The 18702-nt window shown below is 47.0% G+C and overlaps 1 protein-coding gene across 1 annotated transcript in view; it reads right to left on the reverse strand.

Moving 5' to 3' along the window:
• Positions 1 to 300: 300 nt before the first annotated feature.
• The window catches only part of LOC144670114 (GRAM domain-containing protein 2A-like), a 78693-nt gene continuing 60291 nt past the window's right edge, over positions 301 to 18702 (reverse strand). The window contains exons 6-11 of the mRNA XM_078532546.1: positions 17552 to 17650; positions 14741 to 14812; positions 9475 to 9534; positions 8820 to 8979; positions 8269 to 8359; positions 301 to 412 (exon numbers count right to left, since the gene is read on the reverse strand). Of these exons, the coding sequence (XP_078388672.1) occupies positions 301 to 412; positions 8269 to 8359; positions 8820 to 8979; positions 9475 to 9534; positions 14741 to 14812; positions 17552 to 17650 (594 nt within the window). The remainder of the gene's footprint in view (positions 413 to 8268; positions 8360 to 8819; positions 8980 to 9474; positions 9535 to 14740; positions 14813 to 17551; positions 17651 to 18702) is intronic.

The following is an 18702-nucleotide window of genomic DNA, read 5'->3' on the forward strand; positions in this document are numbered from 1 at the left end:
AAATTACCCCACCTCTGGCCGATGATGTGGCAATGAGTACTGGACTGAAAGCACTGCCTGATTCTAGAGAGTAGCACCAGACCCATGTCCCATTGCCCGAGTCTGGGAGTGGCACCAGACCCATGTCCCATTGCCCGAGTCTGGGAGTGGCACCCGGTCCCATCTTCCACCGCCCGAGTCTGGGAGTGGCACTGGACCCATCTTCCACCGCCCGAGTCTGGGAGTGGCACTGGACCCGCGTATCGATGAGCGGGTACCGAAGCGATATGTTTTCAATGGACCAGATGTTGGGCAGTGAGCTTACCTCTTATGGGCTCGAGACTGGGAAACTGCATCAAGGAGTTCCAGCTGCTGTTCCAAGGAGTAAACTCTGAACGTCATGTAAATCGACGATGCCAACAGAATAATGACTCTGGGAAAACATACATTCTCCGTGTGATGAATCCACAGAATTTAAATGACACAAGTGACCACATAACCCAACATTCCACACAGGAGTTTGAAAATTACATCTTTCCTTCATCATAAGTCAACTGTTTCTCAGCCTTGGGTAAATATCTAGGAAGCACAAAAGGGGTAAATTTCGTATAAGCCTGAACATATCAGAAAAACACAGGCCGTCTGTCTGTCGAAATCTTAAAATTGAACATTCCCATCCCTGTATAAATCACTCAGTCCCTCGTAATGCTGCTTCAACTCACCCTCACAGGCCACACGTAAACAGAAGTAAAATACTGCGGATGCCGGAAGTCTGAAATAGAAACAGAAAATGCTGGGAATACTCAGCAGGTCAGGCAGCATCTGTAGAGAGAGAAACAGAGTCAACATTCAGGTTGGAGCAAAGTTAGAGACGTAACAGGTTTTAAGCGCGTACAGAGGCAGAGAAAGGGGAGCGGGGGTGGTGGTGGTGGTGGTCAGGGGGAAAGAACAAAAAGGAAAGTGATAGGTTGAAATGCAGGAGAGATTAAATGATAATGGGGATGATGGTACAAGACAAAAAGGGTTGGTGACGGGACAAGAAACAGAGGAAGGAAGGGTCTGGAGGAAATGCAAGTGACCACAACAGAATCATTACCACCGGCTTCTGTGCCCAGGAAACCTGAGAGCAGCGGTTATGATCTGAAATTGTTGACCTTAATGTTGAGTCCTTTCATTTTTCAGCCCCGCCCCTGTCTCTGTACCTGTTTAAAACCTGTCACATCTCCAACGTTTTCCTGTTCGGACAAAAGGTCATCACCTTGAAACGTTAACTCTGTTTTTCTCTCTCTCTCTCTCTCTCTCCACTGATGCTTCCTGACCTGCTGAGTATTTTCAGCATCTTCACGTCTTGTGCTTTACCTCCCCCTGAGTCCTCCATCGTGATGGTGCGGTGCCTCACAATGTCATGTACCTGAAGTCTACTGGAATCCAACCACTCACCTCCAAGATCAGGATCAGAGAAGAAACATGAGCCAAAAGAAAAGGTCACCTTTCCCTTTGAGAACTGTCCAGTGAACAGTTGGGAGCAAAGGGGGCTGAAAGGAGGACACGTCGATGTGTAGAGAGGTAGTGTTGGCAGGGAAAGGGAAAGAATGATAACCGAAGGGGAATGAAAGCAGTGGTCTGTTCAAAAAAAATTCCATTCACTGGTCAATTACTTGAGGCTTCTTCATTCCCATTAATACAATAAATTATTATACAAACATAACCTTAAAAAAGTAATCTCATACAGGACATAACTAGATCCTCCGCTGGCAGCAGTGTGAGGTGTTATTTGATGGACTAGCTGCACTGTGGGATATCACAGAAACGTTATGGCACAGAAGGAGGCCATTTGGCCCATCGTATCTACACTAGCTCCCTGAATGAGCAACTCATCTAGTGCCCATTCCCCCACTTTCTCCCTGTAACCCTGCAAATTCTCTCCCTTCAAATAATACTCCAATTCCCTTTTGAATGCTCCATTGAACCTTCCTCCACCACACTCTCAGACACAGCCTTCCAGACCCTGACCACTCGCTGCATGAAAAAAGTTTCTCCTCATATCACGATTGCTTCTTTTACTAATTACTTTAAACCTGCGCCCTCTGGTTCTCGATCCTTTCACGAGTGGGAACAGTTTCTCTCTATCTACTCTGTCCAGACCCCTCATGATTTTGAACACCTCTATCAAATCTTCACTCAGCCTTCTTTTCTCCAAGGGAAACAGTCCTAACTCCTCCAATCGATCTTCAGTTCCTCATTCCAGGGGCCATTCTCATGAATCTTTTCTCCCAAGGTACAGATTGTGTCGGGACAAAAGTGTTGAAGTGCAGGAACTTGGTCGTGGGACAGTGTTTGCACGTTAGGTAATATCAGTATCAGGTATAACATGGATACGTGCAAACTCAATGTCTGCTACTCTGTTCCTGCAAGTGCCTTGGGCACAAATTGCATCTGTTTTGAGAAATGTTTTGTTTCCCCTCCAGCCCATTTGTACATTACCAAATGTAAAATCAATTAGGCAGTGCTGTAAAACACAAACCACTTTTGGAAAATGTGCCTTGATCTGTTTAAGAGTGTTAACTCGGTGCACTCTGACTTAATGTGGCTGAAAATAGGTTTGTCACAAAAACTAAGCAGTGTCAACCCCCCCCCTCTGAATAGCGTAGGTCTGTAACTTCCTCAGAGTGGCGATCTGCCTTGGATTGCCGCTCCTCGCCCAATTACCTACGTGGATTTGATTCCGAGCCTGAATCGCCCGACCTTCCGGCTCAGACCGGGCGAGATACAGGCAGTGCAGCTCAGGGCCTGGCGTTGCCGCCCAGCGGAGTTAGAGTAAAGAAGGACGTGCCCCCTTTTTACAGCACCACCGATGGCCCACAGCGCCTCATGGACGCCCAGTCTTGAGCTGCTAGATCTGTTCGAAATCCATCCCATTTAGCACGGTGGTAGTTCCACACAACACGATGGAGGGGATCCTCAATGTGAAGACAGAACTTCGTCTCCACAATGACTGCGCGGTACCGATACTGTCACGGACAGATGCATCTGCGGCAGGCAGGTTGATGAGGGTGCGGTCAAGTATGTTTTTCCGTCTTGTTGATTCCCTCACCACCTGCCGCAGACCCAGTCTCGCAACTATGTCCTTTAGCGCTCAGCCAACTCAGTCAGTAGTGGTGCTACCGAGCCACTCTTGGTGATGGATATTGAAGCCCCCCACCCAGAGAACATTCTGTGCCTTTGCCACCCTCAGTGCTTCCTCCAAGTGGTATTCAGCATGGAGGAGCACTGATTCATCAGCTGAGGGGGTGGTGGTCGGTGGACACGGTACATGGTAATCAGTAGAAGGTTTCCTTGCCCATGTTTGACCCGATGCCATGAGACTTCATGGGGTCTGGAGTCAATGTTGAAGACTCCCAGGGCAACTCCCTCCCGACTCTATTCCACTGTGCCGCCACCTCTGCTGGGTCTGTCCTGCTGGTGGGACAGGATGTACCCAGGGTTGGTGATGTTGGTGTCTGGGACATTGTCTATAAGGTATGTGTAATAAACTTGGAGCGCAGGATGGATTCCTTGTAAGAAACAGTGAGCTTTATTTACAGACTCCAAATGAGGCTACATGCTTGTTCCGAGATCAAGGTTAAAAAGCACCACCCCTTAGGGCTGATTCGCCTATAGTCACATGATCCCCATAACAGGAAGAAATGGTTTGATTTACAATTACTACATTGCTATCCTTTTAATTTTGTTTTACCCTCTTACTTACAAAAACATCTTAACCCATATTATATACAATGGTATACAGTTCACACCGTAATAAATTTAGTCTTCGAGGAAGTTTTTGGATTTAGGTAGATGCAACTCTACAACTGGAGATTCTTCTGTTGGACTGACTTGCACAGGAACCACAGCCACAGGGACATCTTTAGACAATGTCACATGATCCCCATAACAGTAAGAAACTTACAATTACTATAGTATGATTCCATAAGTATGACTATGTCAGGGTGTTGCTTGACTAGTCTGTAAGACAGATCTCCCAATTTTGGCACTAGCCCCCAGATGTTAGTAAGGAGGGCTGACAGGGCTGAGTTTGCCATTGTTGTTTCCTGTGCCTAGGTTGATGAAGGGTAGTCTATCTGGCTCCATTCCTTTTGGACTTTTCAGCAGTTTGATACAACTGAGTGGCTTGCTAGGCCATTTTAGAGGGCATTTAAGAGTCACCCACATTTCCGCTACAGTCACATGTAGGCCAGACCAGGTAAGGACGACAGATTTCCTTCCCTAAAGGACATTTGTGAACCAACAATCAACAATGGTTTCATGGTCATTATTAGACCATTAATTCAAATTTCACCATCTGCCATGGCTGGATTCGAACCTGGGTCCCCAGAGCATTACCCGGGGTCTCTGAAATATTAGTCCAGTGATAATACCACTACGCTATCGCCTCCCCTTCACCCAGCTGTGGTCAGGAGACTTACCATGCTGGAAGCCCAAAAAGCAAAGCCTGTTGGTGATGCTTCTGGGTGAGGGGGGTGGGTTGTGGGTGGTGGGGGGGGGGGGTGGGGTGTTTGTTATTCAGACACTTAGTGCCTGATCAAGGGACTCAGCATTGAGAAGTGGGAGAGGGACCTTCTGAGAGCCACCCTCCCTCCCTCCCCCGTTTCACAATGGCCGGGTCCCTCAACCAGGCACCAAGTGCCTGACAACCAGGGACAGCCTTAGAAATCCACAGGCAGCCCTGACAGGGTTTGCTTTACATGCTTCCCGCATGGTGTGTTTCTGGAGCCCCCTGAGGTCCTTGATCCTGAGGAAAGCCTGTAGCATAAGAGTCTGGCATAGAAAGGGTTAATGTGGGACTGGGTACAGTGTGGCCTGCCCACAGCAAGATGCAAAGAAACACATGACCCGGTTCTAAAGGGTACTCTTGTACTGGACAGAGACGTATGTAGAGGCAAGCATGGAGACAGCTCCAAGCTTAGACCTTATACTGTATTATATATATACACGCGCACACAAACATAAGAAATAGGAGCAGGAGTAGGCCATTCGGCCCCTCTAGCCTACCCTGCCATTCAATAAGATCATGGCTGATCTGCCCCAGGCCTCAACTCCTCTTTCATGCCAGCTCCTCATAGCCCTCAACTCCCCGATATTTCAAAAATCTATCTACCTACTCTTTAAATTATTTTCAGTGATCTAGCCTCCACAACTCCCTGGGGTAGAGAATTCCAAACATTCGCTACCCTCAGAGAAGAAATTCCTTCACATCTCAGTTTTAAATGAGTGTCCCCTTATTCTGTAACTATGTCCCCTAGTTCGAGATTCCCCCGCTAGTGGAAACATCTTCTCAACACCTACCCTGTCAAGGTCCCTCAGAATCTTGTACATTGCAATAAGATCACCCCTCATTCTTCTAAACTCTAATGAATAAAGGCCTAACCTGTTTAGCTGTTCTTGATAAGTCAACCCTTTCATCCCAGGAATCAGCCTAGTGAATCTCTTTTAAACTGCCTCCAATGCCAGTATATCCTTTCTTAAATACGGGGACCAAAACTGGACACAGTACTCCAGGTGCGGCCTCACCAACACCCTGTACAGTTGTAACAAGACTTCCCTATTTTTAAACTCCAACCCCCTAGCAATACAGGCCAAAATTCCATTTGCCTTCTTAATTACTTGCTGCATCTGCATGCTAACCTTTTGTGTTTCATGCATAAGAACACCCAGTTCCCTCTGTGCTGCACTTTTTTGGAGTCTCTCTCCATTTAAATACTAGTCTGCCTTTTGATTCTTCCTGTCAAAGTGCATGACCTCACACTTTCCTACATTAAACTCCACCAAGTTTTTTCCCACTCGCTCAACCTATCTATATCCTCTTGCAGATTCCTTATGTCCTCATCACAACATGCCCTCCCACCTATTTTTGTATTGTAAACAAATTTGGACACATTACACTCTGTCCCCTCCCCCAAGTCATTAATATAGATAGTAAATAATTGAGGCTCTAGGACTGATCCTTGTGGCACTCCACTAGTTACATCTTTCCAACCTGAAAAAGACCCATTAATCTCGACTCTGAATTCTGTCTGTTAACAAATCCCCAACCCATGCTAATACATTACCCCCAATACCATGAGCTACTATCTTGTGCAATAACCCTTTATGTGGCACCTTATCCAATGCCTTCTGGAAATCCAAATACACTACATCTACCGGTTCCCCTTTATCAACTCTGCTTGTTATATCCTCAAAGAACCCTAGCAAATTTGTCAAACATGATTTCCCTTTCTCAAAATCCTGTTGACTCTGTTTGATTGCATTAAGCTTTTCTAAATGTGCTGCTATTTCTTCCTTAATAATGGACTCTAGCATTGTCCCAATGACAGATGTTAGGCTGACTGGCCTATAGTTTCCTGCTTTTTGTCTCCCTCCCTCCTTGAACAGGGATGTCACGTTAGCGGTTTTCCAATCCGCTGGGACCCTCCCTGAATCCAGTGAGTTCTGGAATATTTCAACCAATGCCTCCACTATCTCTGCAGCCACTTCCCTTTAAACCCTTGGGTGCAGGTCATCAGGTCCATTTATTTCTATTTGTACCATCAACTCATCTATCTTGTTACAAATGTTATGTGCATTCAGATAAATGGCCTTAAGCTTTGACTCTTTACCATTATTACTCATTCTGGTTCTAATTTCTGCTGCACTCTTTGCTTATATTTTGTGCCTCTTCCTGTCACAATGATTATCGTTTGCCTCTTCACTACCCTGCACCTCTACTCTCATTTATCTTTGATTTTTTAAACTTCCCTTCAATTGAACCCTCCTCCCTACTAATTAGTTTAAAGTCCTATCTACAACCCTAGTTATACGATTCACCAGGACACTGGTCCCACTGGTTCAAATGAAGCCCATCCCAACAGAACAGCTCCCTCCTTCCCCAGTACTGGTGCCAGTGCCCCAAGAATCAGAACCCATTTCTCCCACACCAATCTTTGAGCCACGCATTTACCTCTCTAATCTTATTTACCCTACGCCAATTTGCACGTGGTTCAAGTAGTAATCCGGAGATTATTACCTTTGTGATTCTGCTTTTTAATTTAGCCCTGAGCTGCTCGTAATCCCTCAGCAGAACCTCTTCCCTCATCCTACCTATGTCATTGGTACCTATGTGGACCACGAAAACTGGACCCTTCCCCTCCCACTCCAAGTTCCTCTCCAGCCCTGAAGAGATGTCCTTAACCTTGGCACCAGGTAGGCAACACAGCCTTCGGGACTCTCTGTCTTTGCTGCAGAGAATGGTATCTATTCCTCTAACTACGCTATACCCTATTACTACTATGTTTCTCTTTTCTCCCCCCACTTGAATGTCGCTCTGTACCACGGTGCTGTGGTCAGTTTGCTCATCCTCCCTGCAGTCTGTGCCCTTGTCCACACAGGAGCAAGAACCTTGTACCTATAGGACAAGGAGCCGAGGCTCCTCCAAAGCTAAATTCTGGATCCCCATACCTGCCTTACTCACAGTCACACCCGCCTGTCCCTGGCCACGGACCAAATTTGATGTAATTAATCTGAGGGGTGTGACTGTCTCCTGAAACACAGTGTCCAGGTATCTCTCCCCCTCCCTGATGTATCGCAGCGACTGTAGCTCAGACCCCAGCTCAACAACTCTGAGCTGAAGTTCCTCGAGCAGCCAACACTTGCTGCAGACGTGGTCACCGTGGATCGCACCGGCATTCACCAGGCCCCACATGCTACAGCTGCAACACCTCACCTGCCCAGCCATCTCTATTCTATTTAATTAATGAATTTGGACGTTAAACATTTTAAAAGTGAATTTCTTAACTGTAATCTTCAGCTGTAATAACGTCTCCTGATTTAAACCACTTGGCCAAGCAAAAGAGACCAGGAAGAGATACCCACCAATCACCTACCTGTTTTCCTGTGACATCACACGTCAGCTCTGACAGGTAGAAGCAGGTTGAATGGGGCTCTCTGCCGCTGGTTTTTATCTCCTGCATGCTGCCCTTCTCATGCAGGTCCACCCTCCGCGTGTTAATGAACACTTACTGTTAAACTATGCAAGGCTTATAACCTTTTCATGAGACCTACTGAACCACACACACATCATCTTACAACAAGGTCCGCTGCTGCCCAATTAAATGCCCGATTGCCTGTTTTCGGGAAAGTGCCAATGTGGAGCTCTCGCCAGCGGGCGAGACCACCCCCCGTCACCTCTGTTAAATACCCGCCATAATAATGAAGAGGTGTCAATAACAGCAGGATGTTTGGTCCAATACTTACATCACAATTAATATCCTGAGGATTCCATATTCCACTTTTCCAATCCTCTCCACCGAGTCCAATTCAAATATTTTTTCTTTCTTCACTCTTTCTAAAGGAAAGAAACAAAAAGAGTTAAACGCTAGTTCAGTAAGTGGGGGGAGTGAGAGGCAGTGGGGGGCCTAGTTTGCATATTTTGTTGGTTTTTAACAAAGGACAGATCAAATTTCTAGGCCTCTACATTCTGTGATCAAACATTCAATCCGATCTTCCAACTTGTTGAAAATATTCTCCAGTTATTGCTGAGTTACTTCACAAACGACAGCACAGCATTAACGTAAAGTGACTTTATGAACTCTGCTTTCATAGGCAGTTTACTCCGATTGTCAGTATAGTTAATGCTATTAAAGTTCAAAGTTGCACAGGGACTTTATAAACACACCACACAAACCAAGACTTGCATTCGTGTCCTCGTGCACACATTTAAACACCTGCCCATCCCACACTCAACCACGCTCACCTGTTTGTAGATGCACACTGGCTGAGGCACCTTAAGCTATATGGTCACTAACCTCGAAAGGTCTGGCTGTGGTAACTGGAGCTCTCTGCCTCTGGAGAACTTAGGCTGCTGGTGGAGTTCCCCAGCAGGGACTGATACTCGGTTTCTGGCAGTGAAGACGAGGATCCATTGGCTATTTTCCTCTTCCAGTCCGAATGTAACCTATAGTTTTCCTAAGGAACAGCAGAGAAAGCAATGTCACCCAGTCACTTAAGCAGACTCTGGGGGTGGGGGGGTGGGGTTGGATAACATCTCATCACCTGCTGCCAACAATCAGACAACACAAAGCCCCGATGGTGAGATGTTATAAATTTCTATCTCAGACTTGTGCAGAGATGCCACTACTTTCTATGTGTGTCACAGGTTTTATTCGCAGTGCTTCAAAATGTCTGCTCCACGCTTTGAGGTCTGGCTTCCAGATCTTTCTACAGCTTTGTTGACTTTTCTCTGAGTCCACACCCATGCTTAACCAATCAAGCACAGCGAGCATCAATAGTAAACAGACTCGCATAATCAAACATAGAGCAACTGAACACCACAGGAAGGATGCTGTCGCTATTCAGTCAGCACTAACGTTCCAGCCGGGTGGTTTAGTGGGATAGAAGAGAAAATAGAGGAGAACTAGTTAAGAATGTAGAAAATCTTGAATCTAATGGAAAACAACTTACCAAGGGTAGGGATTCACATGTATCTGGAGACAGGCTCACACTCAAACTCTTCTTACTGTCCTGAAGGCAAGAAATAGCACAATAAACCGAAGAGAAAGGAGATTTCACACTGACCATTGAGGCTGTTGTCTGCAGCTCAGGACTGAGACTCGGACAACCTCATGACAAGAGCTCACGCTTCACAGGATTTCTCGCGTTAAGTCTTTTTTAAAGATCAGGTTGTGCCCATTAAACAAACCAGCCTGGGGTGCTAGCTGTGACTCAGTCAAAAAGGTTCTGGGTTCAAGTATCGTACGAGGGCTTAAACCACAAACACTGATGTTCGAACACAGTATTGCAGAGAAATTCTCCCCAGTGCCTCAATCAACATCACAAGCCAGGCTATCCGGTCATTATCACATTACTGCTTGCGGGAGCTTGCTGTGCGCATACTGGTCGTTGTGTTTCCTACATTATAACTGTGGCCATGCTCCAAAAGTACTTCACTGGCTGTAAAACGCTTTTGAGACGCCCGGTGGTGGTGAAAGGCGCTACATAAATGCAAGTCTTTCTTTCTTTCTTTTAACTTCCTTTGGTTTTTAAGGCTCAGCGGCCCGGCTGTTATATGGGGCTGGGCCTGTAGGTGTCACTATTCTCAAACGTTTCTGACACCTACAACCTCACTACGGGCAGAGCTTTGCCCTCGTCGGGTGGGCGCGGCGGGCGGGTCTGGGAGCAGTAAAAACTCCCCGAGGCACAGACAGAGCTGCCTGGGGGAGCCGAAAAATGTTGAAGATTAAAAAAAAAAATAAAGAATTTTAAAAATGTTCCTAACCACGTGACTCCGAGCAGGGACATGTTACAAATTAGTTTGAAAAATGTTAATTCTTTTTAAAATCACTGATCGAAACCTCATCCTGCCCACGCACGAGGTTTCGCCAAAAAAAATCCAAAAGCCCCTTGGCCTTTTCGGCCTCACGCAGAGAAAAATTTCACTCAATCGGAACTTTAATGGCCTTAATAGGCCTGTTAATTGTCAATTCCCGCGCACGCCCACCAGCCAAAACATCGCGCGGATGAACATCGGGACGCTCGCCCGGCATCACCGCCCGTCATTCTACACTCATCCAGGTCAGGCGCACACCCGCCCAACGAGTGCAACATTCTGCCCCGTGTTACTGTAACACACAAGGCTCATCAGGCAGAGTCCAGCCTGTATAGCGTCTGTGTCACCTGCTGCTGTTGGAAAGTGCGTAAATTTACAATATGGGAAATGCAACACTGTCACACACACACACACAAACACACACACAAACAAACACACACAGACAGACACAGACAGACACAGACAGACACACACACACCATCCCACAGGAACGAGAACCAGTTGCTGTTTTCCTGTCACGTGAATCTCAATGTCAGTCATTAAGCAGATATTCCCACTCTGGCTCCTGGACCGGGATCTGAAACTCTTGTGCGAGGAGCTCGATGAGCAGCAATGTACCTGTCGGAGCTTTGTTGTTGTGTTAATTGATACACACCTCCCCCCCCTGGCCCAGTCACATCATCATGTGGATAGTCACAGGGTTAACAATGGGCTGAATTTTAATGCCCCATTGCGGTGGGTGGGGGCTGTAAATTGCGACGGGCCGTTCAAAAGCCCATTGACAATCGGCGGGACTATAAAATCCCGCTGGGATAAGATTCTGCTCTGTGTAACAATCTGAATGAAAGGGCAGCGATTCTCCAACGTGTTCTTCCCTCAGACCGCTTAAACGGGACAAGAGACTCCTCCAAACCACCTTCCGGTGCCTCTGGACCTGATTTCACCTGTTGCCAAGGCAGGATCAAACTCACCTGAATTAACGGGGACCAAATGAAAACGATAAATTATTTTGCCACTTTTTCACTATGAAAATGTAACAAATTCACCTGCATTAAATCGGTTGAAAATCCCAAGTAAGTGATTAATTCCTGCCAGAAACACAAGGATAGACATTTCCACATGATAACCATTCTTGGGCAGTCCCTCGGGATCGAGGGTGATTTGCTTCCGAGTTCCGAGGTGGTTGGTAAATCCAATGTGGGATCTGCAGACTCTGCCACATGTGGGTCAGGAGGCTCTCGAAGGGTTGGGTAGATGGGGCGTTGGGGCTTGTGCCCTTCCTCCGATGCCCGTTCCCGATGAAGTCCCCCCCCCGGTGTGCTTGGTGCCTTCCCGAATGAGCCTTCTCCCAAGGTGCTCTCGAGCCAGGGGCTCCCGCAGCCTTATACCCACCTCGCCCAGCCCCCCTCCCTGACCTGCTCAAGCCCTCCCTGCCCCGGACCCCCGGACCTTCATCCTCCTCCTCCTCCGGCGGCCGCCAACGCGCTCTTGGCGCTGCCGGGACCGATGGAGCTGCCGGCCAATCCGATCGAGCGGCGGCTCCCGAGGGCGGGACTTCCTCGCCAGAGAGGGGCGGAGCTCCAACACTGCCCCACCTCGTTGAGCACATTGTGGCTGAGGGGCAGGCTCCATCCCGGAGAGGGAGGGGGCGCGAGCGAGCCATCTACACGCACACCCCCACCCCAGTAATATCCAGCCCCTTATCTGTCCCCAGCATGTTCAGTCATAGAGAGCTTACGTCACAGAAGGAGGCCATTCGGCCCATCAAGCCTGTGCTGGCAGAGCAAGTCACAGCTTTCTGATTCAGTATTTTTTTTTTTACAAATCTTTCATTGTTGTTTCTCCAGTTGGTTTCAGTGTTGCCTCCACAGAGCCTTTCGCTCACCAAGGAGGCACCAGCCAATTCTCTTTTCTTTGCGAATTGTTCCAAATTGTCATTTTTGTCACGGGGTAATTACAGCCTCTGGCCAGTGGGGGGCAGGAGGTCCCATGTGGTGCCGTGGGTCCGAGTCCCTGCCTCTGGGCCAGAATCTCCAGGTTGAAGTCCCAATCCAGGAACAAATGGCCGCAGAAGATGCATTTGTAACGTGGCCAAACCAGTTCAACCTGCAAATCCATCCAACACACGCCAGTGGGCAGGCGGTAAGAGTGGGAGAGATTCCTGGTCAGCCGTGTGATGGAAGGTGAGTTTTAGCCTCCACCATCGCTATCTATCCTTTCAGGCTACAGCAATGCATGTAAAAGCACGTGAAGCAACCACTAGCAACTCGGACCTCCTGAGTGAACCACAACACTCCATCACCAACGGGGAGAGGGGAGGGTGTTCGAGGTGAGTCAACTTTTCGGAGGTAGTTCCTATTATTTCCCTGCATTATAACTGAGACTACATTGCAGAAAGTATCTCAGGGGCTGTGAAGAGCACTAAGATGTCCTGGGAATATGAAAGGTGCTATATAAATGCAAGTTCTGTCCTTTGTGCAAGAGTGTTAGGAGCTGCCGAAATATAAAGAGGAATATCATCTGACTTTCAGTATTCCCTAGATTGTGAGATTCCTTCCTGAGGAAACGTCTTTAATATTCCATGTCAATATGTTAAGCCTCAGTTAGCATGGTGGACAGACAAAAGGGTTTAAATTCAAACATTGCAGTCATTCTAGGTTGTCCTATTCCCAATATAGTGTATATATTACCGTGTGAAATGTATATATTACCGTGTGAAATGTATATATTACCGTGTGAAATGTATGTATTACCGTGTGGGATGTATATTACCGTGTGATGTGCATATATTACCGTGTGATGTGCATATATTACTGTGTGATGTGCATATATTACTGTGTGATGTGCATATATTACTGTGTGATGTGCAAATATTACTGTGTGAGACGTATATATTACTGTGTGAGACGTATATATTACTGTGTGAGACGTATATATTACTGTATGAGACGTATCTATTACTGTGAGAGACGTATCTATTACTGTGAGAGACGTATCTATTACAGTGTGAGACGTATCTATTACTGTGAGAGACGTATCTATTACAGTGTGAGACGTATCTATTACTGTGAGAGACGTATCTATTACAGTGTGAGACGTATCTATTACAGTGTGAGACGTATCTATTACAGTGTGAGACGTATCTATTACTGTGTGAGATGTATATATTACTGTGTGAGATGTATATATTACTCTGTGGGATATATATATTACTGTGTGAGATGTATATATTACTGTGTGAGATGTATGTATTACTGTGAGAGATGTATATATTACTGTGAGAGATGTATATATTACTGTGTGAGATGTATATATTACTGTGTGAGATGTATGTATTACTGTGTGAGACGTATATATTACTGTGAGAGACGTATATATTACAGTGTGAGGCGTATATATTACAGTGTGAGATGTATATATTACTGTGTGAGACGTATATATTACTGTGAGAGACGTATATATTACTGTGAGAGACGTATATATTACTGTGAGAGACGTGTATATTACTGTGAGAGACGTATATATTACAGTGTGAGACGTATATATTACTGTGTGAGGTGTATATATTACAGTGTGAGATGTATATATTACTGTGTGAGATGTATATATTACTGTGTGAGATGTATATATTACAGTGTGAGATGTATATATTACTGTGTGAGATGTATATATTACTGTGTGAGATGTATATATTACTGTGAGAGACGTATATATTACAGTGTGAGACGTATATATTACTGTGTGAGATGTATATATTACAGTGTGAGATGTATATATTACTGTGTGAGATGTATATATTACTGTGTGAGATGTATATATTACTGTGTGAGATGTATATATTACTGTGTGATATAATTGGAAAGATCGAGTTTTGCTGACACTGCTTTGATGATGTGGTGTTATATTCACTCAGGGAGTCCGAGTTACTGTGGAAACATGCACCTCACTGCACAGTGTAGTCCAGAGCTATGAATAGTGAAGGTAGAGGCTTCAACACTCCCCAGTTCTCTTCCTGCCTGCCATTGGCATGTGTTGGAAGGATTTGCAGGTTGACCACATTATGAACACATCAAGGCCCGGAGTAGGACTTGAACCCGGAGCTTCTGGCTCAGAGGCAGGAACGTTACCCACTGCGCCACAAGACCTCTCAACGATGCCCGCATACACAAACAAGGCTTTCAATTGGTGCCAGGAGCCATCGAATGAAATAAGCAAACTGGACAATAATGTGAACTGAGAGCCAATACATCACAGCAGAGAGAAAAGGACTAAAGGAGTTTGATGCAAGGTTTTCGAGGTTTGTCTCCTTGTTCAGTGGTAAGATTCACTGATCAGTCACTCTCACGTACCGAGCGGAATGGGTGTGAGGCGGGAAAAGGCCAGCAGGGTTTCAGATCCTACCTGTAAATGTGAGCAGACTTGTTTCAACACGTCGTAGACACTGTCTCTCGAGATGAAGGACACAAAGATGTACTGCAGCAAAAAAAACAGAGAACTTTGTTAAATGGAGCATAAATTGAAACAACAGCTTGCATTTATATAGCACCCTCAAGGTCGTGATGCATCCCAAGGCGCTTCACGGGAAGATTATCCAACAAAATCTGACACCGAGCCACGGACAGAGATATTAATTCAGATGGCCGCATGTTTGGTCGAAGGGGTAGGTTTCTAGGAGTGTCTTAAAGGAGGGAAGTGAGGTAGAGGGGGGCAGGGAGGGAGGGAACTCCGGGGCTTAGGGCCTTTGCAGCTGGAGTCACAGCCACCAATGAGGGAGCTCAAGAGGCCAGGATTAGAGGAGTGCAGAGATCTGGGAAGGCTGCAGGAGCGGGAGGAGATGATAGAGATTAGGAGGGGCAAGGCCATGGAGGAGTTTGGAAACAAGGATGAGACTTTTAAAAAGTTGAGGCTTTGCAAAAATCAGCGGCCAGTGTGAGTCAGTGCGCACAGGGGTGACGGGTGAACGGGACTTGGTGTGAGTTTTGGCTGAGCTCAGGTTTATAGCGGGTAGAACATGGGAGGCTGACCAGGTGAACATTAGAATAATCAAGTCTAAAATGGTAACAAAGACCTGGGTGAGGGTTCCGGCAGCAGATGAGCTGAGGTAGAGGGGAAGGCGGATGATGGTACAGAGGTGGAAATGGGCAGTCTTAATGATGGGGCAGATATGCGGCCAGAAGCTCATCTCGAGGTCAAATATTCCTCTTTCCTTCAGTCACAAAACTCACGTCCTTGATAGGTCCACTGCTTATTTTACAATGCCTCAGCCTCTACACACAGAAGGTACAGCACAGCAACAGGCCATTCAACCCAACAGCTCCGTGCTGTCCTGAACCCCAACATGAGAATCTTCACATCCGCCTCCATCTCTCACTAACTTCACGTTCCTTTCTCCCTCCTGTGTTCACCTATCTTCCTCCTTTCTATCCTCTTCCTGCTTGTTCTGAGTTGGATCAGTTCATTGTCTCTTTGTATTTTATATTTTTTAATTTCTAAAACAGAGCCGGACAGAGCCGGACAGAGCCAGACAGAGCCAAAATCCCTGCCCAAGTGATTATTTTCATTTTTTTTTTACATTTCCTTTTGTTTCCATCTGCTTCTGTATTTTTTTTTTAAAAAGGGCTCTTGTTTCTCTCATCGATGGAGCTGACGAGACATTGTTGTGGTCTAACAGTCCCATGTTGCCTCCAGCCCCGGGGTTCTGCTTTGTTGCTAAGGACAAGAGGTCTACTCAGTGCCTCCTGAAACCTATGTTCCCTGAGATTATCCCTGGCTGTCTTTAATCTATTGATCTCTCCCCCTCTGGGGAAGAGAGTTCCAAGGATTCACCAGCCACTGAGAGATGAAATTCCTCCTCACCTCGTAATAATAATTAATAATGTGCTTTTGCCCCAGTCACATCCAGAGAATTTGCACGGGGCAAATTCGAGCCCTCCAGGGTCCATGCAAATGAGGCTAAGGCCCCATAATGTGTCTGGGGTGCCCGAGCGCTTCCGTTAGAATCATAGGGTCGCAGAACCTTAACGGCACAGAGGGAGGCCATTCGGCCCATCATGTCTTCACCGCCTCTCCAAATGAGCATTATGACCTAGTGCCATCGCCCTGCTTTTCCCCGTACCCTTGCACATTATTTGAATAGAAACAATCACCTAATGTCCTGCTGAATGCCACGATTGAACCTGCCTCCCCCACATTTCCAGGCCCAAACCGCTCGTCCTGTGTTCTCGAGTGTATTCTCAAATCACTTTAAATCTGTGCCCTCTCATTCTCGATCCTTTTACGAGCGGGAACAGCTTCTCCCTGTCTGCTCTGTCCAGCCCCCCTCGTGATTTTGAGCAGGAGCTATTCGAAGCAGGCACTTCAGGAGTTGCCAATGGAGACAGAAACACGGGCTCCTGCCTATCCCTCTCCTTGATCAGGAGCTGCCTCTCCTACCCTGCCCCTGTTTCCTTTTAACCTCCAACTCCCTGTCCCCAGGAGGCTTAAGTCCCCAGCTGCAGGCTGATAGGCCCAAGGCTTCGGAGTTCCCTCAAACTCCCTGCCGCTGCTTGGTTGGCCGTATGGATGACACGGTGGTGATGTCACTGGACTAGTAATCCTGACCCTCCAGAAACGCGAGTTCAAATCCCACCAGCTGAGGGAATTTAAATGTAATTAATAAATCTGGAATAAAATGCTAGTCTCGTTGATAATTGATCATGAAGCCACCAGATGGTCGTATAAACTTGCCTGGTTCACTCATCCCCTTCGGGGCCCTTACCTTACCCTGTGACTCCAGACGCACAGCCCACGTGGCTGACCCTCACTTAACTGCCCTCTGAAACAGCCGAGCAAGTCACTCAGCGGCATCAAACCCTGACAGGGAAAAAGCATCTTCGCCACGTGACCTGCAGCGGTTCAAGAAGGCGGCTCACGGCCGATTTCTCAAGGGCAATTAGGGGCGGGCGATAAATGCTGGCTCTGCGAGAGACGCCCACATCTCAAGGACAACTAGAAAGAGAGGTGGTTGTTGGGGGAGGGGGGGCAGGATCACACACGCGAACGGCATCGATTGGCGGGTTCCCGGCAGTGACCCACACCCTTCCTCGTGAGTCTCCGGCACGAGGAGTCAGCCCCGTGGACCTTCTCTGATCTGGGTCTGAAAGCCTCTCTCCCAGGGGCTTTTAGTCTCCTGCGGGGGGGAGGGTTTGGACAGGAGCCGAGTGCTGGCCTCACCTTGTCATTGGAGCTCGTCCTGATGACCAGGCCGTTGGGGAGCAGCCCTCCTGTCCGGTGTTTCTTCACCAGCACGACCGAAGTAACCGAAGCCGTGACCTGAAAGAGTCGGAGGTGGCAACCGTGAGGAACCTTCTGCCAGTTTTTGTTGCCTTGCGTCAGTTTCAGTCTCGCGGGGGGGAGGGAGGGGAGGGGGGTGAAATTGAACAAAACAGGCACAATGGCTTTCACCGTCCATTGTACAACACGGCCGATACTGAGAGCCATCGACGCTAACGGCACTGAATAAGGGACAGTATAGTATATAAGTATAGCGACTGATCGGCGGAACACTGCCCGGGTTTTTCCGGTCTCCACCCATCATTGCGGGTGGGATGGAGAGCAAGTACACACTCAATGGGCCAAATGGCCTCCTTCTGCGCTGTAAAATTTGGAGAAACGGCCACAATTAAGTTGACTTTTGATCACTCTCCCAAATTTCCCCTTCCCGCCATTGACAATGCCTGACACTGTCGGTACTGGGAAAAACCCGCCCTGGGTGTCCATGTCCACGTCCGCTCATTCTCCTTCAATTCCCCTCACATTTAAACAAAATATATATTGTCGATGTGAGAATAATGTTGTTAAAGTCAATCGTTTCTCCTAATTGTTTATCTTCTTGCAACGACCCTTTGGGATTTTATATGTAGTGTGATTTATTCTTCAGATTTTGCAGTTATTAGTGAAGCTGAAATAAGAGCAGGACATATCGAGAGAGGACGGTTAGCAAAGGATACGGGATTTTGGCTTCATGAATAGAGGCATTGAGTACTAACAGCAGGGAAGACATGCTGAACCTTTGTAAAGCTCTAGTTAGGCCACAACTCGAGTATTGTGTCCAGTTCTGGTCACCCACTTTTGGAAGGTGGTGAGGGTCCTTGAGAGGGGGCAGAGAGAGAATGGGTCCAGGGACGGGGAATTTTAGTTACAAGGCGAGGTCAGGGAAGCTGGGGTTGTTCTCCTTGGAGCAACAGAGATTGAGAGGAGATTTTATAGATTGGAGAGGCTGAGAGTGTTTTCCTTGGAGAAAAGAAGGCCGAGAGGAGACTTGATCGAGGTATTCAAGATCCTGAGGAGTATGGACAGGGTAAATAGTGAGAAACTGTCCCCAC

The sequence above is a fragment of the Cetorhinus maximus genome, chromosome 30, assembly GCF_964194155.1.
Source record: "Cetorhinus maximus chromosome 30, sCetMax3.hap1.1, whole genome shotgun sequence".
Taxonomy (NCBI): Eukaryota; Metazoa; Chordata; class Chondrichthyes; order Lamniformes; family Cetorhinidae; genus Cetorhinus; species Cetorhinus maximus.